Source organism: Electrophorus electricus, chromosome 2, assembly GCF_041902795.1.
Source record: "Electrophorus electricus isolate QZ-2024a chromosome 2, ASM4190279v1, whole genome shotgun sequence".
NCBI classification, from domain to species: domain Eukaryota; kingdom Metazoa; phylum Chordata; class Actinopteri; order Gymnotiformes; family Gymnotidae; genus Electrophorus; species Electrophorus electricus.
Window position 1 is genome coordinate 33,541,444 of NC_137498.1, and position 23,647 is coordinate 33,565,090.

Genomic DNA, 23,647 nt, shown 5'->3' on the forward strand with positions numbered 1-23,647 from the left:
GGGCAGAGACTGGTTTCGGTCACAAACAGTTTCTCATACAACTAATGGGAGACTAATTAAACAACAGATGATAACAAAAAAAGCCTGAATTGGTGTACAATTGGTGAATTACATTTAAAAATATTGAATGAAAAGAAACCAAGCTCTGACTAAAAATGTAACTGCTGAGCCAGATGAACAGAGGGGGTTTGGGATAAAATCCAAATTGAACCCCAATTCACAGGTTTGCTCAATCAGATATGGTGACTATGAACTGTTGACTAGACTATGAATTTAGTTAGCTGGGATTGATACAATAGCTAACTTGTCCACTCCATGAATATTGGTATTCTTGCTTGGAAGTCCTTTAGAAGAGTTTTAGGGTTTGTTCTATGGATGGTGTGTAGCGATGAGGTCCCCTGCTGTTTTCTGGTGCAGGAACAGAATCTGAACGGGCTCAGCTCTGTACCCGAACAGCATGTTTCTGGGTCATAAACCTCCCTCCCTCCTCTACTTCGGCTGCCCAACCAAGCTTCACTTTTGATTATGTACTTGTCATGAGCTCAGCAAACCTGCAGTCAAGTGAATCAGTCCAACACAGACGCTAAGCAAAGTCCGCCAAGGCATTCTGCCTTGCCTACTGCGTTAGGGAGGCTAATTCTGTTAGAACTATCAGTGCGCTACAGCATTGGGTGGTCTGGGGGATTGCTCTAGCGTTCATTCAGTATTCTCTCCCCTCCTTTCCATGCGTGACCTGAGGCAGGGGTGGTGGGGGGGAGGTGCTGCACTGTGCTCATTGATGTATCTCTCATCCGTTCCCTCCCTCACTTTCACTCCTCACTGCGCAGGTCGGAGAGTCGAGGCTGAAGAATGTTCTGAGCTATATTTAGATGATGATGTAAAAAAATTTTTTTTAAAACCCTGCCCATCCTCGCCCCAGGTGCTTCAATCACTATTCTCCAGACCTCTTACTCCTCCCATTAGTGAAATGTTTCTCTCTCTCTCTCTCTCTCTCTCTTTTCTAATTCAAGTATTGCTCAGCTGAGAAGTAGCTGAACATTAGGTGGAGGGAGAACATTTCTGCTCTGCAGAGGGAGAAAGGTAGAGAAGGGAGTGGGAGGAAAAGAGCAAAGGAAAGGAGGCAGCAAGGGGCAGAGTGAGATAAGCACTTTGTGTCATGCATGCTAAGTTGCTTTTGTTTAACCGCTGTCTCTCTGTGGAGCTGGCTGATCTCACCAGTTGAGCAGCTAGATCAAGACCAAGTAAATATTCCCAGCATTTACAGCGGCTGGGCAAGGCCAGGATCTAACCCGGTGATTTATTCTGATTAGCTATACTGTTAGTGTTCTCAATGAGATGATGGCATTACTGTATCAGGTATAATTTTGCCAAAGCAAATACAATTTGGAGGTGAACATGCACTGTGGAAATAATAATAATGTTTTTCAGTTACTGATGATGACAATGGGTCTAATGGTCAAAGGTAACAAGATATTGATAAAAGTAGAAAGAATTTGACAAATATAATAAACAAGATAAAACAGAATCAGCAATATTAACATTAAACATATTAACGGGATATAGACAGATATTATATACAGTGAGAGGTGTAGTAAGTGTAGAGTGCGTTACTAATGTTCCCACATATTTTGCAGTAAGAGGTGCTGTTTCCTTCTCCAGGACAATTTTAAATTTTTTAGATTGGGGAAAAATTTCAAAATTTGGTAGTATATTCTTCAATTTTACAGTGAACCTTTGGTTACTCTGTGTGAATATTTCATAGTAGAGGAGAAAATTGTTCATTGCTCTTACAGTGACTATGGCTAGTCTCTCTTTCTCTCCCTACCTGCCTCTGTCTCTCTCTCTCCTTCCTGTCATCCCTCTCTCTCTCCTTCCTGTCATTCGATCCCCCCCCCCCGTGTGTGTGTGTGTGTGTGTGTGTGTGTGTGTGTGTGTGTGTGTGTGTGTGTGTGTGTGTGTGTGTGTGTGTGTGTGTGTGTGTGTGTGTGTGTGTGTGTGTGTGTGTGTGTATGTATGTATGTATGTATGTATGTATGTATGTATGTATGTATGTATGTATGTATGTATGTATGTATGTATGTATGTATGTATGTATGTATGTATGTATATGCTTATCCGTCTCTGTCTTTCACTTATGCTGCTTGAGGAAGTATCTGGTGTTTTTTTAGCTTCTGTCATGTTGGAACAAGCAGAACAAGCTGTCTGGCCTGCACTCCCCAAAAGCACATGTCGGCATCTTTTCATCTTTCATACCTTGCATTCTTGTGGTGAAGCCAGCTGTGAAAGAAGTGGAGGAGTAAGCCTCAGGTGTTCTGTGTATGGGTCAGGCTCTCTAGCTGGATAGAGGCATGTGTGGGATTCAGGCCTCAGCTTGACCTTTTGTATTAGCTAAATTGATGCTATGAGAGACATATTGCTGCATCATGGCTGTTTCATTCATTAAGACTGCATTAAAGACATGAGGCCTGAGAGATAAAATGTTTTTGTTGTTGTTTTTGCTGTATGTGCATTGCTGCTGTCAGTTAGTTAACAGTATTATCAGACATGATGACATGCATGACCATTCGCGCATGCCTAACTGAAATGCCTGTTTTTGCATCTAGCACAGTACACCTAAGTAAATATCTGAATGGACTAAAGGATTCTGCATTGCTATCTTTGCAGTTAGTACCATAACCAGAGAGATATGGGGAGAAGTCTTGCATGAAATGGCATGACAAGGGCATAGCAAGAAGAGAAGAAAGCTTGTTTGGGTTTTTTCTGTTCAGGTTTCTCTTCACACTCCTCATATATCATAATGACACAATGAACTTTTTGATGTTACTGATTCTGATACCTATACAGTCCATTAAGTATTCAGCCCACAATTTTTTATCATCCATTGGTTCTTCCTTTGACTTTTATATGTCCAATAGGAACTATTCATATTTAGCAAACAACAAACATTCATCTGTTTATTTGTTCCTTCATTCTTTCATCCTTACTTCATTCATCTTCTAGACGAATTCAGGGTTGCAAAGGGTTGAAGCCTAACTTGATCACGGAGCACAAGGAAGGAGCAAACCCTGTGCCTGTTCTTCACAGGGCACATGCCCCCACTCATTCTCACTGGGCCAATGTAGACACCCCAGTCAGCCTGATACATATGCTTTTGAACCTGGAAGAAACCCACGCAGGCACAGAGACACTATGCCAACTTCACACCGGCAGTAAACAAAACAAAATTTTGCATGTGCGTTCTTTCAAATGAGGCAGTGACATGAAGTGAAATGAAGGAGAATTGTGGGTAGAAGAGGGAGAGGGAGGAAGGCCAGCAGGGTGCTTCGGGCTCACAGGGCCGTGACCAGGGTAATGAGAAGAGGCCAACATTCTCAGAGCCAAAGCAGCCTGAAGAAGGAGGATGCAGCAGAGAGCACACCCACAGCTACACTGCACTCCAGAGCCTGCTCTCTGGGCTCTTGCACCAAATTCTGTCTTAGTAGAAGTAAGCAGTAGGAATGACCGCATTGTCTTTGGATGTATATGGATCACCTGCCTGTGCTGTGGCACCACCTTGTGGTTGTTAATTCTCCAGAGAAAGTAATGTGATATCAGTAGTTGGCTGCCAGTAAGAACATTATGAACATAGAGGTTTTCATTTTCAGTGGCACAGATACCTGACCATCTTCTAAAATGATTTGTAATTAATACTTAAGCAGGCCAGAACCTGTTTCCCTAATGTTTCACCTTGCAATCATTAAAACATGGTTTATGTTAGCTATGGCTCATGATCACTTTTAAATAAAGATGAGTGTGGCACAATCTTTGGCAAACAAAGCCTAGAATCATTCAGTTCCTGATAGTGTAATGAATTGTGGTGCAGAGCACAAGTAGTAGGAACTGTTTCTTTTTGTTTTGTTTTTTTTCCTTAGAAAAGTAAAGGTTCTTTGCTGAGGCATTTGAATGGATGCAGTCAGAGACATCTTTTTTTATCTTCATAAATGTGTCACAAATTTTAGTATGTTACCTCATTCAGAATGTTTCTCTAAATGTTTCTAGTGCCTTAAAATGGTTGTAAAGAAAGTATTCACTATCAATTTGTCTGTTTCCCCAGCTGTCCACTGTAACCTGAGTCAGAATGGGATCGATCATCAGGTGTGCAAAGAGGATGTGATTTCAAACCTGGAGGAGGAGTCTATCACCAAGGGCCCAGGACTGGCGAGCACCAGCCCGGGCTTCCTGGACCAGAGTACTGCATTTCAATGCCGGTCTCCACCCCAGCGCTCCGTCTCAGAGTCGGAGCTCTCCAGGGTAAGCCACAGAGACAGAAACCCTGAGCCTAATTATATAAAGAAAGAATAACACAGATAAACAGTGAATAATAATTCAATTAAACTTAATTGTCTTTATACCAATACAGGGTTATACAGTATAATAAAATACTGCTGGGCTATTTCTTAAGTGGAGTTTTAAAAACACAAAGAGAGTAGGCGTATAGCTAATAAATACAGAATATGTGCCGAGGTAGAATTAAACTGAAGACTATCAGGTAAGCAATAAATATGTAAACCTTGATTACAGCTTAGTGGATTTAAGTAGGAGTGAACAGTACACTGAGTAGCCAGGTCAGGTGTGCAAATTATAATAATGCTAGTGTTGTAAATGGCTTCAGAAATGTCATCACAGTCAAGTGCACAATGCAGGTAAATGAGCATTGACTTAAAACAATAGTCTGGTTGTTCTTAGTCCTTAAGTAACAATGGCATTAACAGCATTGCATAAGTCATGACTTGTCCTAGATTAGAACTGCAGATACATGTCATTCATTTGTTTATTTGTCATGCCATTTTTAATGTGTGAATCTTTGAATGAATGAGTTTTAAATGGGTCAGTTTTAGGTGAATCAAGCAGGTTCATAAACTAATCTGTTATTTATTTTTTTAAAAAGGAAGGAATCATTATAGACACAACATTATCAAGCTTCCAGGAAGCGGATATTTCCTGTGTGTGAAAGCTAAGCATGGTTTAAGCCAGGCTGATGATTTGTAAGGTACCGCTCAGTCAATGCCCCTGCTGTGCTTTATTTCATCATTGTGTTTCTTTCCTCGGTGTAATTACGACTGAGCTCACCTTGGTCTTAGGTACAGATTGAAATGTATACTCTATAGTCAAATACAAGGATGATCTGATAATTCATGTTATATCTTATAACAAGCCATTCTGTATTGTTGTTTTTTAAAGAACTTTACACAAATACCTGGACCTATAGCATAGCAAGAAATGTAGCAAGTAATGTATTTTAGCATAGCAAGAAGTGTATTTTGGCCCAGCCTAATAATGAGAGACTGGCTGTGGTACGCACACACAGACCAGAGCACCTGTTGGTCATTGTCCAGCAGGAGTAAATCAAGGCAACTGGACTTGCATAGTCTTGAATACATTTTGCTGCTCATCTGAAGGCTGTCATCAGATCAGATGACAAAGCATAGGATTAAGAGCAGTGTCGCTTTATGGGCCTAGCTGTGTGGATCTAGCAGTTCTGGGACAGAACAGGACGGGACTGGACAGAACCCTGCCAAGCAGCTGGGGGAGAGTCCCGGCAGCCCCGTTGAAAGCTCTGAACCTCGTGTGTTAGAGGTCTGAATGAGGTCTCTGTTGGGTCATGCTCTTCCCATACCACAGACTCTCCAGCCCTTGAATGTGCTTTGCTGTTCCATCAGCAAGTAAATCCAGTTTAAACACAGGAGAGTCCATTTCTCTAATAAAATCACTGGGCTATCCACTCAGGAACTCTCTGAGGTGTGGGGAAGGGAACAATTAATGAGGAGTCATCGCTTCATTTCTCGGGAGGGGGTAAATACCTAAGCAGGGTACTATAAAGGGTAGTTAATTAACAGAGTGCCCCACTGACAGGAAATAGCTTCAGGCACAGGACTGAGATGTTCTGAGAGTAGAGGTTGAATTTGAGGCACATGTTAAAACTCAAAGGAAAAAAAAACTGTTTGATGTGCCACAAGGTGGCGCTCAACTTTCATGAAAACAGCCTCTAGCATAAGGGTTGCATTTCTGGCTGTAAGCTGGTGCTTTCTTCAGTCGTTAATCCTCACTGTGCTCTACAAAGGTAAACCACGGTCTTGTTAAAAAAAAAAAGAAAAAAAAAAAAGGAATCCAATATTTCAAGTTTTTGCACTGGAAAAAAATAGCCTCAATGTTGTAGAATTTAACATTAAGTCATTCATGAAACCATTTGCAGCATTTTTTGCTTGAGTTGCCCATAGGAGTAGGCTCAGCCAGAGGTCCCTCAGAAAAGGTTAAAGCTTGTTCAGGTTTTTTTCTGAGGTAATCCTCACTGATAGGTGCTTTCTTTGATCATGTTTTTGATGTCTCCTTGAGATCTTTCAAGTCTTGCTAATGTATTGATATGACTTGATAAACCTCACAGATGGGGATGCTTCTCATTGTTTATGTATTCAGAACTTGGCTTTGTTGCTATAGGAACATGAAAATACCTGCATTGTCTAATTATATCAAGGACAAAGGGAGTGTGCCTGGGGGAGTTTGTGTGGGGGTGTGTGTGGGTGTGTGTGTGGGTGTGTGTGGGTATGTTTGTGTTCGTGGGTGTGTGCTTGTCTGTTACAGTGTGTCCACAGTCAAATTCACATTCGCTCACTTTCTCCATTCCCATGTCAGTTAATATTTGCAAGCAATAGTGTGTATCGGTGTCTCACAAAATATGTGTGTTTGAATGTGTGAAGAGGGAATTTCAACAGCCCCCCCTTCATCCCAACCCAATGGCTCTGTCACTCATCTCTCTAATTGGCTGAAAATCCTCATACAGTGAGACCCTCCTGGAGGCGCATGGCTGGCAGCTGCATCCCATCCACCCAGCGCATCTCGCTCTGAGCACAGCTCCCTGCAGGGCACCTGCTCAAAGCTCTGTGTTAGGCAGCTTACAGATTCTGCACTGTATCACAGCGTTATGCTCTGGTGTTGTCATCGCACATGTGAACAGAATGCATGCTTGTCATTGCTGCCCGACAGACTGGGTTAATTGGCACTGGGCTGTCATAGTGGGGCCAGATCCCCCCGAACTAGCCCTCTCCTCCCCCTCCCCCAAACTTGGGCTGGCCTCTGTTTACTCAGTGTCTGGCTGCTTGGCTGAGTTGGGTCATCGCCACGTTTAACCATGCCCCGCTGCAAACACGCTGGCGATCTTGGCGGACTGTGCCAAGAGCCATAATTTCACATACTTTTCCTGTGCTGGGAGGAGCACAAGGAGAGCATCAGGGTGGCGAGCAGCAAGGGTCTGTTTACCCTGGACGGCCGCTGTAGAGCAAATAACAAGCAAAGGCAGTCTGCTAGGGCACTCACCCTGAGCTGGTAGCATAGAGCGCATGACTGCGTAATGTTTTCATTCTGAGCTAATACCTGCAAGACTCCTAATCCCCCGTCCAAATTCAGTCAAGGTTGTAAAGTTGGCTGCAACCTCCGTTGTCTCACTACGTGCTGTGAGTGGGAACATGCATTGTAAAGCAGAAATATGATGCAAACAATTTTTAAAAATTACATCAAAAGAAACATCCTATTTTATATATCCCTTTCTATTGTTCTTTTAGGTATTAATCTGTACAAAAATAAAATAACATTCATAGAAAAATAGCATTCATAGTTATGCTTTAAAGATTGGCTTAGTCAATAGTGAGCCATTGGCCACATTTGAACAGAAAAGCAAAAAGTCCAAGAAACTTTATCACATTCTGTGGACCTGATCATATCTTGAATTATTTCATTGATCTGTGCATGAACATGACATGATCAGTCCAGCTTGGAGATATACTAAATCTGATAAATGTCGGTTCCCTTAAAGTATTATGGCACTAACATCATTTTAAGTGTTAGCAACAGTGCTGACCATACTATTCATTCTCATTTAACTTGTTCCTTGTACTGCATTGATCTTGCCTTAATCCTGGATGTCTTCATTTTCTGTTCAGTCCTGCAGAAGAAGAATGCCATTTGTAGAATATTGTTTGACCCCTTCAGACACATCAGTGATGCTGTGTATGAGTTGAGTCTGACTGCTTGTCCCTCTTTGTTGTCCAGCCGGGGACAGTGAAGCTGTCCAAACCAGTGGCCCTGTGGACCCAGCAGGATGTGTGCAAATGGCTGAAGAAGCACTGCCCTACCCAGCACCAAGTCTACAGTGACTCCTTCAAACAGCATGACATCACAGGTACATACTCCTCCCTGGGTCAGTCATCACAACACAGCTAGTGCCACACCGCACTTAAATGAACCACTTTGTGCGTAATGGCACAGGCACTAATTGTGATTTCCATAACCTCTAGGATGCAGGGCGATTGCATCATAATGAGTTCCCTGTGGGGATCTTGTTTGAAATGATATTTCACAAGGCAATGCACTTGCTCATCAATACTTGGTTCTAAATGTTAGTGAGATCACTACTTGATTGTTTCATGTTCCTGGGCTTTGACAGCACTAGGTTGGGAGTAATGAGGAGGTCCTAGGGCCATGTTTTTCAGCACACTACATATTTGATGATACACTGGAGGCTGGTGAGTTCCCCAGATTACACCTAAAATGGTTTGCAGTGCTCCAAAGGACAATTTTCTTTTTTTCTTCTCCCTTGCCAGAGCTGACAAACACCAAATCTTTCAATATTGCCTATATTATCCAAGTTGGTTTTTTATGTTTCATTATGGAGCCAGTGGCTCTTAAGAATTTTGTTTAGTCTGGAGCTATGACACAGGGACTCAAGCATTTCATTCAGGGCCAGTGTCATCTCTGAAGGTGAAAACTTGAATAAGATTAAAATCTTGCTTTATCCTTTTCCCCTCAATTATAACATAGAGAAAACTATAACTGGAATTCTGTAGTGAATTCCCCTGAATTTATAACATGGTCTTTCATTCTCTTGAGAATACACCATCTTATGTTCCTGAAATAGTTTGAACCATTTGCTGGTGTTTCAGTGCTAAAACAATTGCATATCTTTTTCCAAATAATTCCAATGTGACTCTAAGGATATTGATTCCAATCTGTGTTAAGGGTCAGGGCAGTGCACATTCCAATTAGATGTAATTTATGCAAAAGATATTCTAGTGACTCAGTTTGACTATCCAGCATTAATTAACAGAATCTATTTAATAGGCACCAGGCCTTGCCAATTAGTGACACAATGCAATTTGCATCCCTCTCCAGTGATTTTGATGCCCTGTGCAGCTCAATACTTTTCATTAGAATAAACAAAAGATTAGGACTCAAATCACAAGACAATATGAGGAAAAAGGAAAAAAAAATTGATCAAGTACACAAATTGTGATGTATAACCTAATGGGTGTCTGGTTATTGACAGGATGTCTGTTTATTCAACATGAAGGGACTCAGACGGCGAAGATTCATTCCACTACTATGAAGTCGTATATTTGCTTTTGGGCAACATGTTCTCCTCTGTCTAAATTACTTATTAGTCATATTACATATTAGTCAGTTTACATCAGCAGGAGAGTGTAGCAAGACGCAGGGGCATTGTCATCTCCATCACTAGCCCATGACTGCCAAGATGCCTTCTCGCTTCCTCTGTTCCTCTCCCGATAGACTCCTCGCATTTGACTTGAACACCGAGCTGTCATTAAAAATGCATTAGAGCATATTAAGACATAATTAGATATTAGTCCCTAATCTCTAGCAATTACAAAGACAGAAGCAGTGAGCAGTTGTGGTAAATGAGTTAAGCACATATTTCTGATAGCGTAGGTGTGCTGAGTAGCGAAGGAGTGTGCTCAGTATGTCATCTGCTGTTGGGAAAGGCTGTTGCTGACTGAACCAGGCACAGATGTCAGACCCAATCAAATGGCAGTCTAGCTTTCCCTACGCTGCTGGTCCCGGGGGCCACAGTGCAGTGGGGCTTATAAAGATCCATACAGCACAACAATGTGAACACTAACTACCCATCAGGCAATGGGAGGGAAGGAGGCAGTCTGAAATTAGGCACTCATTCATGAAATTGTGTGAACAGGAGAGGAGGCGTTTATGCAGATGAAGTCAGGCACAGGCATCTCTCTGTAAAGTCAGACATGGGCATCTCTCTGGCCAGGAATATGCCGTTTTAGCTGTGTACTGTAGCAATCAAATGATGTCTGTTCAGGGAAGCAAGTTACCTAAACCCTGGAGGTCATAGGTAAAGGGGTTTTCTCATTAAAGCCATATTTACATTCTGCATTTTTGTTACAACAGTTTGATTGTATTTCAGGGAATGTTTAGTTTCCCCAAGATCAGAAGTAAAATATGCTGTTTTCATTCTCTTTCACAAAAACAGAGTCAGTAAGTGGTTTGGGGCAAAATGAATTAAGCACATATTTTTGGTCTGTGTAGTTACGTATTATAACATCATAGATTTTTCACATAGAACAGCTGCCATTACAGTCTCTAATCTCTGTGCTCTGGTGCTGTGATTGTTTTCTGTCAAGATGGCAGTTTCTGTTTAAGGATTTTCTCATACTGCCTAATATCCTGCAGCTACGATCAGTAGAGTACTGAAGGAGCAGTAGAGCAGCTGGAAGAGCAGAGCAGGTAGAGCAGTCTCCAGGTACAGTATGTTGTCAGTGAATTTCAGTGGTCATCTCATGGCTTGTTGTAGGTTCTGGTAAGAGCTCCTTTGAGGCACACTAGGTCCCAGCCAAGTGGAGAGGAAACACATTTACATGATGCTTGATGTGTGCTATTGCAATTTTGTATCATCACAAATTAGACTGGTATCAGACCTTTAGTAAGACTGACATTTTAATCTTGGATGTTCTTTGAGCTTGTTCCCATCCCCAAACCACAGATCATCTTGGGGACTTCTCACACGATGGACGCAGTGTGGTTTTTCTTTAACAGCCTAGAACTGTATCATATATCATTAAGCTGCTCCCCAAACTTTTAACCTAAAGCCAAGCATAATTTGCACACACATGTCTGTCTTTACTAAGACTTGGGGAGGGTTGGGGTGGAGAGGGGGTGGAATTGGGGTGGAGTAGGGGTGGGTGGCTGTAGCAGCCAAGCAATGGAACTGAAGGCAGACAGGAAAGCCAGCCAGACCTTCTACTGTCAGACTAAATGAAAGCAGCTGGGATGTTTCTCGTTAACAGGCTCTCCGTTCATATCCTCTTTTGAAAGTAATTGAATCTGAAGAGGTTTGGTCCCCATTGCCCATGTTCCATCCTCCAAAGAATTTTTACTCAGGGTGCGGTTAAGGAGCTGGGTTTATTTATGAGCCTTCAAGATTTTTATAAAGAGTCATATTGAGACACTAGTGAGCTGACTCACTAGAGGTCTTGGTTAGTCAGTGAAGATCTTTTTCTCTCTCTCACTATTTTCTTCCTGCTCATACAGAAACCATAAAGTCTCTGTTTTCACTGTTTCCCTGTTCATTTTCCATTTTTAAATGACAAACCACTTGGATTTGAATGTCCTCTAAAGTGAGTTGCACTTTTCAGCTTTTTCTGTGCCAGAGGAAAAATACGTGTTGACCGTATGAAAACTGAGGGAAGGCTCCAGCCACCACTGACACATCAGACATCTCACTCATACTGACATGCCAGCAGGTCAATCAACATAACTTCTCCAGGTCTTCGTTCATTCATCAACTTTTTATCTGAATATTTTAAATATATTCATGTGATGTGTGTGGAAATTTGGAGTGTCCAAGGTTAGGTTAAAGGGCTGATGATGGGAGACAAGATTTGGAGCTGACTTCAGGGGCTACATGGGTGATTTACCATGTGAATAGCCTTAAGTGAGCGTGAGGCAGTGGGCCCTGATGAGGAAGTACACAACTCATCAACACTCTGGGCGAAACACACCGAACTAGCCATGTGTACGCCTGCTTCCTCCTCTACTCTGTAACATACAAAAGCTATTATTCATCATTGTACATTTGTTCAGATGTTCTCCACAAACTAGTCCTTTTGACTAATTGTGCCTTAACCGCCAAACTGAACAGAATGTGCAGCGGTAATTGCCACTGGGATCTCTAAGCTGTACTAAATGGTAATGGTAACAGCCGCTGTGTAATAACACCACTTTTCCATGAACAACCCTGCCAGAATGAACAATCCTGCTGATGGAGCTTTTTGGGATTTTGGTTGCAGCTGTTTCGAGTGTGTCTGATATATTGCGATGTTTGACTGGACGTATGCGCTGAGCTCTCCATAGCTCAGTGGTCATTACTGCAAGAGAGATGATGAGGTGTTGGCGGCCAAAATTGCCATGCTCAGGAAAAGTACAGTTTTTACTTTGTGGTTTGTTTGGGGTTTTTTTTGTTTTTTTTACCCTTTTTAAGATTGGATAGAACTGCAGCTCTCAGAGCACACAATAGTGATCATGCTACACTACGCAGCCAGACTGCAGTGATCTCATACACATGGTGCAATAGGGGCAGAGCTATTATTGGCCTGTCCTCTGGGGCAGCTAGACCATATGATTGTTTTCTGTCTGACACATTAGTGAATGATTCACAATGCATTTAATGTCCATCATGAGCAGTACCGACAAAAATATAAGCACTGTCATGTCTAGGCTTTGAACAATTAGTCGTAAAACTTGGCTGCATAGTTTTTTATTGGGGCTTGGAGCCTGTAAACTATGGCTCCATTCTGAGCACCCCATTAGCAAAACTTGTGTTATAGTGGATACTGCTGCAGGGAGGAAGGATTGACTGCAGAAGAAAGGCTTAATCTGTCGATCATATCTCAGCACTCATACAGTGTGGCTTTGTGCTCTGACGTGTGCTTTCTTAATCTGCAAACCAAGTGGTTTTAGGGAGCTCCATGTTCTTGTATGCAGAGCAGGCCTACACGGCATGGACACAATACAATGCTGCCATTATTTTGCTGCTTACTGTTATTGCGATATGCATTAAAAACACATTCGTGAGCCCTTTAGAAAATGATTTTCTTTGTTGAATCGTGTCAGTGCTGTAATTTGTCAAAACACCCACAGTGCTATCACCTGGAATTTCAGGATTCTCACAGCACACATTGAATGATATGGTTTTTAGAGGTATTATATTTGCATAGTAGTACAACCTACCGATAACGGTAAGGCAGAGGCCAAGTACTGCCACGCCAATTAACAATGTATTGTGCAACCCTCCTACTCGCGGGGGTGAAGAACAGGTTGTGAATGGATACTGATTTCTGTGTGCCTACAGAGTGGCTCTCATTAGAGAGGAGGAGCTCACAGGCATTAGAATAATGCCCTCCTTTCTTCTGTATTCTCCAATGAAACCAGCATGCCAGGCTTTCTTCTTCACAGTCAGTGAGGAGAGGAGAAGAGGGGGCCGAGTTTCTTTGAATGTGAACATAGTTACAGATGAAGGCCAGTAAGCCCATTTTCATTCATACCTCCTCCTTTTTCCCTTATTCTTACTCTTTCTCTCCCTCTCTCTCCGTTTCCCCATGCTCTTTTTTTGCATTTTTTCTCTCTCTCTTTTGTTCTTTCTGCCCTCATTCTTGCCTTCCATGCCTCCAACTCTCAGTATCTTAATCTTTGCCATCTCTTGATTAAATTCCACTTTTGTCCTCCTGTCCAGTAATCAATACAGAGTTAGCAACTCAATGGACCGGATAATGTTAACAAAACAATTTCAGATGTATAAAGGTGACCTTCAATAAAAATAAAAGTGCTTGAAATGTTTGCTAGATTTAGTGTCTGCTAGTGTAGATTTAACTGGCTCCCTAACTGAATGAATTTTCAACACCTAAACTGCTAATCACTTTTATAGAATATATTATTTTCCTTAGCATGTTGTCATTTTTCCTTGAGAAATCCAGCCCTCAGCCATAGTTCCCAACTAAAATGTGTTTGGTCTCTGTGATGAGCATGTGTCCTTAGGGTAAAAAGCTGTTTGGATGCATTATAATGAGATCCTTTCCTGCCTTTATGTCAAACTGAGGGGCTATCACAGTGCCTCCCAGGCAGCAAGCCACAGCTGTGCGTGTGTGTGCGTGCGTGCCTGCACATATAGGCGATAAAGATTATCCCTTAAGCTAAAGAAAGGCAGCTGCAGCTAAACTATGTGAAGTATGCAACAGTCTCATCTGAGGAACGTTCCCTTCCCTGTTGCCTTGCAGCCTAGCTCTGTCCCACGCACAACCCGACCTAGCAGAGCGAGTTCAGAGAGTTGGAGCCCCTGGCATCCTCCTTCTCACTCACCTCTCCTGCTTGGCTCACGGAGAAGTAAATGTAGCAGAGAAATGTAGCACAAGTCTTCATACATCTTGGCAACGATTTGATGTGTTGCATTTTTAGATAAGGGACCATCAGCACAAGCAGAATTGGCAGTGTCTGAAAGAGGCTGAGGAAGATGAGGAATTTAAAAGTGTCCTGCGATCCAGTACACAAACATGTTTGAAGTTATTCTATCAGTCAGTTGGATAAAAAATAAGTGGATATTGTGGGGGAAAAAAACAGCAGTGATGCTGTTAGCTCAGTCACCTGGCTCTCTTCCCACTGAAAGCAGTGGAAAGGGGGGCCATTACAGTTATTCAGAAAGTGAAGAGCCCATTTCCTTCAATCGCCCAAGAGTATATACAACTTGTGACGAGAGTCTTGGAGCCTTCTTCCCTTATATGGCTTCTTTCCCATTCAACATTCAGTGCATGGAAGTGAAATCGGGTGGACTGAGATGAACCATGAATTCTTGCCTGTCTTGCTGTGGCTTATCTTGCTGCAGTGGTTCTCCCACTCAGTGACCTTTTGAGGTCCCCGTGCCTTCTGCCGGGTACAGCTCAGAAACATCCGTAAGGGTTTTTTATAGGACACCAGGCTATGTTTGGAAGGGCGTTATTCCCGCTTGCTACTTCTTTGGTTTATGGTTTGTCCACTATCGTCTCCTCACTTCACATTCTCTTCCCTTCTACCTCTTCTGTTTCCTCCTCTTGTGTCTTATCTCTTCTCACTACCTTTCCCCCACCCAATGCACCCATTCTCTTCTGCACTACACTGCTCTGTGTATTAGCTGAGGTTTGACTCATTCACTCTTGTGCCTCTGTGGGATTCTGAAGGCACCAAGTCAGAGAGCAGGCACGCTGCTTTGACTCCTCACTGAGCCTTTCTGCCCACTGGCTACTTAATGAGGACGTAGCTCAGCCCCCTCTCCTCTTACAGACACTCCATCCTCTCTTCACATGAGACTCTACGTGTTGCCACCCACCCGTGTGATTCCAGTGCAGCATGACCATAGACAGGACCCTGCTGTGCTTTCACTAGACAGACCCTCACTTCAGGCGTTTCTAAATGTCAGTGAAATATTCTTATGTGTTGATGTATTTGTTGCTTGGTGACTGGCATGGAAACACTTGTACTTATATTGCGATGCTTTAAAAAAAAATCTGTTATATTATGAAAGATTTTGCAAACCAAAAGGCCTCTTTACTCGGTTTCATTATTCCATTGTCTGACTTTTCCACTCTTGTCTTTGGCCTGCAGGGACTCTGACCATAGTTTCCTCCCTGATGTCTTGGGAGGCATGCCAATTAAATGCCTCCTGCCCCACCTTCCCCTTCTCATCTTTTTCACATTTACCTGTATAAATGTAACCTGTATGAAGCAGTAGTTGGCTGTTTGAAGGTCTACTAGACTCAGGAGCATCAGGTGTGCACAGAGGCAGTGTGCACTTTGCTTAGAAAAGCTATCTGCCTGCTGCCAACCTGCTGGCAGGCTGGTGCTCCATGAAGCCAGTCTGGGATAGTCCAGCACCCCTCTGCCAGCAAGCATAATTTACATATAATCACAGCTGAGAGACAATGCTGAGGAGTATGAGTGAAGAGAAAGAGAGAACAATCTACCCACGCATGTCATCAGAGGGAGTGCAGTGCTTGCTTTATGTCACAGCTGAATGCTGCTCTGTTCTGCCTGCCTCCTGGTGAATTAAGACATCATGTTTTGCCCCATCAGGATGCATGTGAAACTGCATGTTTTCCATGGCACATCTATAAGTCCTTTTTCTATAAGATGTGCCTTAAGCCAGAAGTCACAGTTCAGTATGCAAAAACACCAATTATCAGGTCACATAGAGAAATTTTATATAGCTTGGATTATTTAGTCTGCCCCCAGCTACTGTGTCATTAAGATTGGGAAAACATTGATGAAAGTACACAGAAAAAAAGAATAAAATATGGTGAACTTCATCTGACCTTGACCATTCTTCTGTCTGGAGCAAAAGTTTCCAGTCCATTTATTTTCAGTAATTATGGTATTTATTCTCATTATGTCCTTGTAATGTATTGCAATATCCAATCCAGTGTTACATTCAAGACCTATTATTACAGGCACTGTAATGTGCACATACACCCATCTTCCTGGGTTCAGTGCATGTGACTTTTATATTTGTCAAACTGAAAGATTTATGACAAATAAATAGTAAGTTTTCTATGTAAACAGACTATTTGCATTGTAATTACTATTCACATTGATTATGGTGCTGATTTGTTTCTCTCCAAATTAGAGTGGAACAGAAGTTCTTATGTGTGCGTGCGTGCGTGCGTGCGTGTGTGCGTGCGTGTGTGTGTGTGTGCATACGTGTGTGCGTGCACATACAGGCCGAGCTCTGATGAGGCTAACAGACAGGAAGTTGGAGAGGATGGGGATCATGCAGGAGAGTCAGAGACAGCACATCCTCCAGCAGGTCTTGCAGCTGCGCGTCAGAGAGGAGGTTCGCACTCTGCAGCTTCTCACACAAGGTACACAAATACTCACACACTCACATACACACAAGCACATCGGTAGTGCAATCATGTTAACTATTTCCAACCATTTGTTTCAAGTTCAGCAAAATAAATCCAACTTTGAATAAGACTTGGAATGCATGTTTACATACTGTGTGTTATATTAGCATGGTTAGGCTGATTGAAAACCAGACATAATCTTCCCTATTCATTCATTTATATGCATGTTTGTTTTTTTAAACATCTAATCACAATTGCCCATGTTGAGCTTGTTAGACCATGTTGGATTGGTGTGCCCTGGGTTTTTATGTGGGTTGCACAGACTCTATAAATATAGTGCACATGCACAGTGTACACTAGAAGCCAGAGAATACATCATCATTTGAACAGAAACATAAGCACTATATTTGCCAAATTGAGGAAATTATTTAATTTTTATAACCCCCAACAAATAACAGATGTTATTTTCACATTGCGCTTGTCATACTGCAACAAGTTGTGAGATTTCTTTTGCTTCTGACTATATTTGCAATCTAAGAGTGAGTTGTCTATATGGCACACATCTGGTTGAGTGACTTTTTATCAAGCTTATGTGTTTATTAAAGATATAGATAAGATAAAGATAAGATAAAATAAAGATAAAAAAATAACTTGAATGCTGAGGCTGTATATTTCAACTGAATTTATTGAACTGAGAAACTTGAGTTACTTAATCTGAAGCATGTGGGTCCATAGGGGAAGAGGGTGTTTTCCTCTTCCCACACTCACACAGACTTACTATCCAAGCGCCATGCTGCTCTGTGTCTCCTTCTTGACAGACATCTGAATAGACAGCACACCAACAAAGAGGGGTCCTGATTCTTGACCACTATTTGACAGCTTGAGGAAGGAAGGTGCAGTAAACTAAGGACAGGCTAGCTTGGGGCTCTGACAGAGAGAGGAGAAGTTGGTGAAGACTCGCATGCCAGGCTAGCTGATAGCTCCTGGTCTGCTTGTCATTATTGGGGAAAACAATTATTGGCTAAAGTCAGTAACTCTCTGTACAAACAAACCTTTTGTATGTCTTTGCCTTATATGATAATGAAACCAGCATATTGTTTTAAGATTAACAAGGATTAGCATCTTTGAAAAGTAAGAAAAGTTTAGACAAACTGCCATAGTATAAGCCAGCAAAGTCACATTGGTGACAGCATTGGTGTTCACCCCACAGTGATGGGCTAGCAGCTCCTTCTGTGCTCCAGTTGTGAGGATGGACAGTAATTAACCTTTAAGGCTTGTTGGGCCATGGAAGCAAAATAATGAGATTCTGGCTCCCCGAATGCCAGCAGGACGATGGGAAAGTTGTAGCTTTATCAGTTGCAGCCAGCCAAGCAGCAACAGACCCTTTATTGCTCCGAGCCCTTGTAGCAGACCAGTGGGCCGAAAGAACGGATCCACTGTTGCTGGTCGTGTCACTCTCGTCATCATCAGAGCGGACCACGCTTGAGGAGTTCATTGTGTTTGTGCAGTCTTTGGCACAAATGAGGATGTGAGCTCAATGCAGAGGAGTCTGGAGAGTCAGTCAGGCCACCCCACCGAGAACAGCAGTCTCTTACTGTTTTCGGCATGCTTCCAAAGAAGCAGAATGATGAAATTATTTTCACATGTTTAATGTGTTCCCTCAGGGTTTGCTGGTTTAATGTACCATTTGTATGGACGTGGCTAAACCCAATGACCTTGTCCAGTTTTTTAACTTGATTTGCATGTTAGATCTTCAGTTCTGACATCATGTGAGACAACTCTTCTGCAACATCAGGACAGATGATGTTGTAACAATTAATAACCAGCTTATCCATGTTAGCATGTATGCCGTGAGGCTAGCACAGCAGCTGGCACAGAATGCAGAAGTTGGTTGTTTATCAGGCTTATGAAAACTGTTCCTAATCGTTTGACACACATGCTTCTCATTAGTGGTTTATAGAGTGCCTTCAAATATGGATCTGTGAATACATCGAATAATTACTCGATTCAAGATGATGCAGGCAGTGGGCCTCTAGATATTAAAAATAAATGCCTTCAGTATTCGTTTATTTAATGAATCCCAAACTTGGGAAGCAGTGAATAATTGCAGCCTAAACAAACCAAGCATTATATACAGTTTATCTTTTTTTTATTTTTTTTTAATATTATTTACATTTTTATAAAGTTTCTTTTAATTTTGCTTCCCCGAAGGATTTTTTCTCACGCATTTTTCTCATGCTTTTGTGCTTGCATGCCTTAGTTGTTTATATAGTGTTCACTGGTATTTTGGTTGTTAATTAACCTTACTTAAGTATGAGGAATTCACTGAGGTCAAATCTCTGTAGTTTTAGAAAGGTTTTCAGGTTGCCTGCCATTAATTACACTAGACAGCAGTCCTTATCGCAGGCCATTAAAGCACATTAATCAAACACATGCACACTCACTGTGAACTGAAATATGCTGGCAAGGATGGAGTAATCTTTTTATCACTGGAATGGCTACTTCAAAGGAGAGGATGGAGAAGTCAGTCCTCTTCACTGCTTTATTCTAATCATTATGTTAAACTTTCAAAAACTCTTAGCTCCCAGATGTATAAAAGGAAATTAACTTGTATATATCTAAAAATTACAATGTTATATTTGTAAGCTGTATCTGGTGCATTGAATATCTACAGGGGCTCTTTAGAGAAGTATGGGCAGCCTCATTGTTTTAGTGCCATGTGTCCCAGTGGGGTGTTGTAAAGGTGGTATTTGATGTGTAAGCATTTGATTATGTAGCATGTTAGTGGTAGTCCTGTAATTGCCATTGCAGAGACATCTTGGTGCCAGGAGACCTTCCCTTCATTGTTGGGTGGGAGGATAATCGATTAAAGCACAGATGCCACTACATTCATGGTGTCGTCATTGCTTATTACCAATTTCAGTGTGATTTCTTAGCTGCAAGTCAAACAATGAGCCTTGTAATAAACTCCATATCAATAAAGTGATTGATTGATTATAGTACAGTTGGCCATTTCTGATATCTGACACTATTTGTGATGATGTATTTTAGTTAAAGCCATATCAGCCATATTTGCAGCATATCTAAATATGACATGCGTCTTCTGAGGGCCACTGTTGCAATGTACACTGGGGTCAGTAGTCTTTTCTCAGGGAGTCAGGAATGGAAAAAAAAGCTGATTGGTGTCATTATCTGTCAGAGCCTCAGGATCCATGCTAAGAGATCCAACCCCCCTCCGCCACAAGGTCAGATTCGTTTTGTTTCTTCTTTTTTTTTAATTGCCTTCACTAGCAATCCCAAAATAAACACTATCTCAGTCTTGTTAGTGAAACTATGATTATGTCTTGCTGAAAAAGGAGAAAAAAAAACAGACAGCAAAAAATAGCCTATCAATGCTTCCATAAAGTTAAGTCACATGGGACTATTGTGTCTAATGAAGTGCTCTTTTCTGCTTGGGCCTCATATTTAACAGGAGCATGGTTTGGTGGCGCTGGATGCATTGAGTGTTAGGCAGGTACCCGGGCAAGCTGATGCCTGGGGCTCATTGCAGAGGGAGTGGTGCCTCATGGTTCACATAGCTGCAATCCTCTGCTTTCAGCAGCTTCTAAACAATGCCCATCAGGACACACAGGTGCAGAATGTCCACATAGAAACAGTGCTGCACAGTCTTTAATCGCCTTTATTTGTTTAATACTCTTGCTAATTACTGTGTGTAGAAGAAAGCGTTTCTTCCTCAAAAGAAATGCCCAAGCTTTAAATAGGTCTTTACTGTCGTTGTGAATTTCCCTATTTAAATCTTGGGCATGCCAGATTAAACCTTTCACACAAAATGCAACAAAGACTTTGAGAATTAGCCTCACTGAAGACAAAAATCACATCAATGAAAAACTCAGTGTTAGGATTTAATTAGCGATCCATGCTGTTGAGAATTGCTTTAACTCTAGATGGCTCTTGTAGCTACTGTGTCCACAGATTTTTATGGGAGCTTTATCAGAAATATTTTCTTGCTGCCTACCACCCACCTGATACTAAAATACCCTTGGCATGAGGAGGTGAGTGCATGCCGCTTCCATCTCCACTTTAAGCTGCGGGTTCTTTATCAGTGATTTGGGGCTAATCTTAGGTCTGCCAAATGGCACTTTGCAGATGGCATGGTGTGGGCAGAGATCGCAAAGGTCAGAAGCCCGCAATGGCCTCGTTCATCCAGGGACAAACCAGGAAGATGCAACCAAGCCGTATGTGTGTGTTTGGGTGTTTGGCCTGTGCATGTGTGGGTGTGTCTCTCTTTTGTAGGTGTGTACATGAACAAGTGTTTGTGGGTCTGTGTGTGTGTGTGTGTGTGTGTGTGTGTGTGTGTGTGTGTGTGTGTGTGTGTGTGTGTGTGTGTTTCTGTGTGCACATACACTTCCCTGCCTGAGTTCATGTCTGGTACATTAGTGTGTGTGAGAGAAGCAGGGCTCTCAAGGAAAGCAGGAGTAGTGAGACACAAATGACATGTGTAGGGTTCGTAATGAAGCTCAGCCCTTCAACCTGCTGGAGCATTGGGAAGGAGGAGTTTGTTTGTAGGATAGCTATATTAAACCCCTGCTTCTGGAGGGGTACTATCCCACAGCAGTTTCAGTATATCTCTAACATGTGCTTTTTTGGAAAGTTGTGATTAGGAGATTCTGTAGAGGAGCTTTCCAGGGGCAGAGCTGAAGCTGGAGCTATCTGACCTAACAGCATCAAGAAAACCTTCACGGGAAAGCTGCACAGGTTTTAGCGATGCACGGACAGTATGTCATCTCTGCTGCTACAGCTGGACAGATACATACAACATTGTGGTATAATGAGGGTGCATCACAGAATAATCAGCACGGTGGAAAGGGAGAGGAAAGGGAGTGGTCTGTTTGGAGAACAGAGCCGTAGTGTGCGGCTGCCTGGCAGGAGCAGGCACAGCACCCAGAGGGCTCGGGTTGCAGGGTCCCGAGCCTCGCTCTCCTGCCCACACCGCATTAAAACAGCACTGGCCCAATTCCGCGCTGTCTGGCCTCTGTCTCCCTCTGGACCCTGGTGTCTCCCAATGTCCGGCATGCAGATGCGCACACATACTCATAAGCTGAAATCCATGCGCTGGCTACTGCCATGTGTCTGGTTACCCAGTGCTGGGCCATGAACCTCTATAACAGAATCGATAGTGCAGACATTAGAGTGGGAGCGGCCAGTTCATCTCGCCCCACTGAGGCTCAGTAATAAGATCCTCACAGGCCCCCTTCCTCTCTGAGGTCCACCACTGCGCTGGCCTAGGGTCCACCAGGCTGTCTTTATTACATTGATGCCAATTATGGGGAGATTAGGATGAAAATCAGCAAACCACAAGAAAAACAGAGTAGTTTGTGTGTGTAGTTTAGGGATGCATCGGTGGCAGGAAGTGGAGAAACACAGATTCAGAAAGAGCGTTCATGCTCATAAAAAGCTGTGGCAATTAGGAAATAATGTATTCTACATTAATATTGGGAGGATTTTTTATTTTTGATAAAATCGCTGCTAAGGTCTGCAGATATATATTATACACACACACACACACACACACACACACACACACACACACACACACACGTTCACCTCCATTACTGATCCTCTGTGCTGCACTGCCTGAATATAATGTAGCATGTAATTAGCGAGGGAGCTTTCTCTCCCATGGCACAACCATTGTCCATTCTGCTAGGCGCATTAGCTTTGTATTGTCAGAGGAAGCCCTCGACTTCTAGGTACTGATAATCACTTGGCTGGAGTTCAGAGGTCATGGCTGGCATTCAGATTTTTCAAGCATTGTTAAGAGTTTAGTTTTGAGCGGGACCCTGTGGGCCATTGACCTTGCCAAGGCTAGATTGTGTCATCCATGAGAGAGAAAATATTGCATTTGTGAGCCAATGTAACACCTGGTGACCCACTTGTGTGCATGAGGGGTAACACTCTGGTGTTTTGTGTTTGTGACTTGTTTTTGTGTAAATCAGCTAGTCCTTTTTCAGCAAACTGATTAATGATTATATATTTTCTTTATAAATTCACACAGGTTTTTTAAAACTGAGCTGATTTGTTCCTCTTGCTTATATTAGCTTGATTGTGACTTTTCTCTGCACTATTGAGCATGATCTTTCCTGCTGTGACAGTGCATGCACACACACTCAAACACACACACACACACACAAGTATTTGTGTGGTCTCTCTAATATACCAATATTTTAGCCTTTTTCTTTTTCTATCTCCTTTGCCCTTTTGCATTTCTTTTTCTTTCTTCCTTCTCACTCTTTCACTCTTTCGCTCTCTCCTAGTCTGTCTGTCTTTCTGTCTTTATGTGTGTGCTTCCCAGTCTCAATTTCTTCTTTTCAATAGAAATCTCACAACATTTTCAAACGTTAAATCCAACAATCCATCATTAGACATAATTGGTGCTATTGCACATTTCATGTTTAATTGTCTGCCTAAATGTCCTTTTCTGATCTCACTGGGAGAACTCAATAGGAAGTGATTACTGCCTGCAGTCTTCAAGTTTGGGGAAATAGGGATGATGCCCCCAAAAACTGGGGAACCTTCTTTGAGATGCTGTATTTATTGGTCTCACTACTCATTTTCCTCATGGAAAAGTGACTAATTATAGAAAACTGGATTTGATTAGGAGACATAATACTATTTGTGCGTGTGTTCAGCCCATCAAATGTGGATTATTGTAATGTACGGCACATCTTCAGACAAGTATGGAGCCTCCTGTGATTGTATAATGTGTTTAGTCCAAGTCTGCATGAGGCATCATCTCCTACAGAAAAGCCCAGCTAGAGAACACTGGGGTAGTGTGCCTTCATAGGCCTGTTTGTATGGCATTATGGCTGGAATAACCCTGCTGAAGAAGCCTTTTACCCACTGTTGCTTCCCTTTCTGTGCTGTGCCACATAGCC

The 23,647-nt window shown here is 42.3% G+C and overlaps 1 protein-coding gene across 17 annotated transcripts in view; it reads left to right on the forward strand.

Annotated features, from left to right (window-relative positions):
• samd12 (sterile alpha motif domain containing 12) overlaps positions 1–23,647 on the forward strand; it is a 61,070-nt gene that overhangs the window by 7,853 nt on the left and 29,570 nt on the right. For 12 of the 17 annotated variants that reach the window (XR_014117851.1, XR_014117849.1, XR_014117852.1 and 9 more), the window contains 3 exons: positions 4,094–4,290; positions 8,083–8,212; positions 16,493–16,727. Coding sequence is in view for 14 of the 17 variants with exons in the window: in XM_081699986.1 (XP_081556112.1) it covers positions 4,094–4,290; positions 8,083–8,212; positions 16,493–16,727 (562 nt within the window). In the remaining 3 variants the exon portion in view is untranslated. The remainder of the gene's footprint in view (positions 1–4,093; positions 4,291–8,082; positions 8,213–16,492; positions 16,728–23,647) is intronic. The other 5 variants (XM_081699935.1, XM_081699939.1, XM_081699958.1 and 2 more) reach the window with 2 other exon arrangements.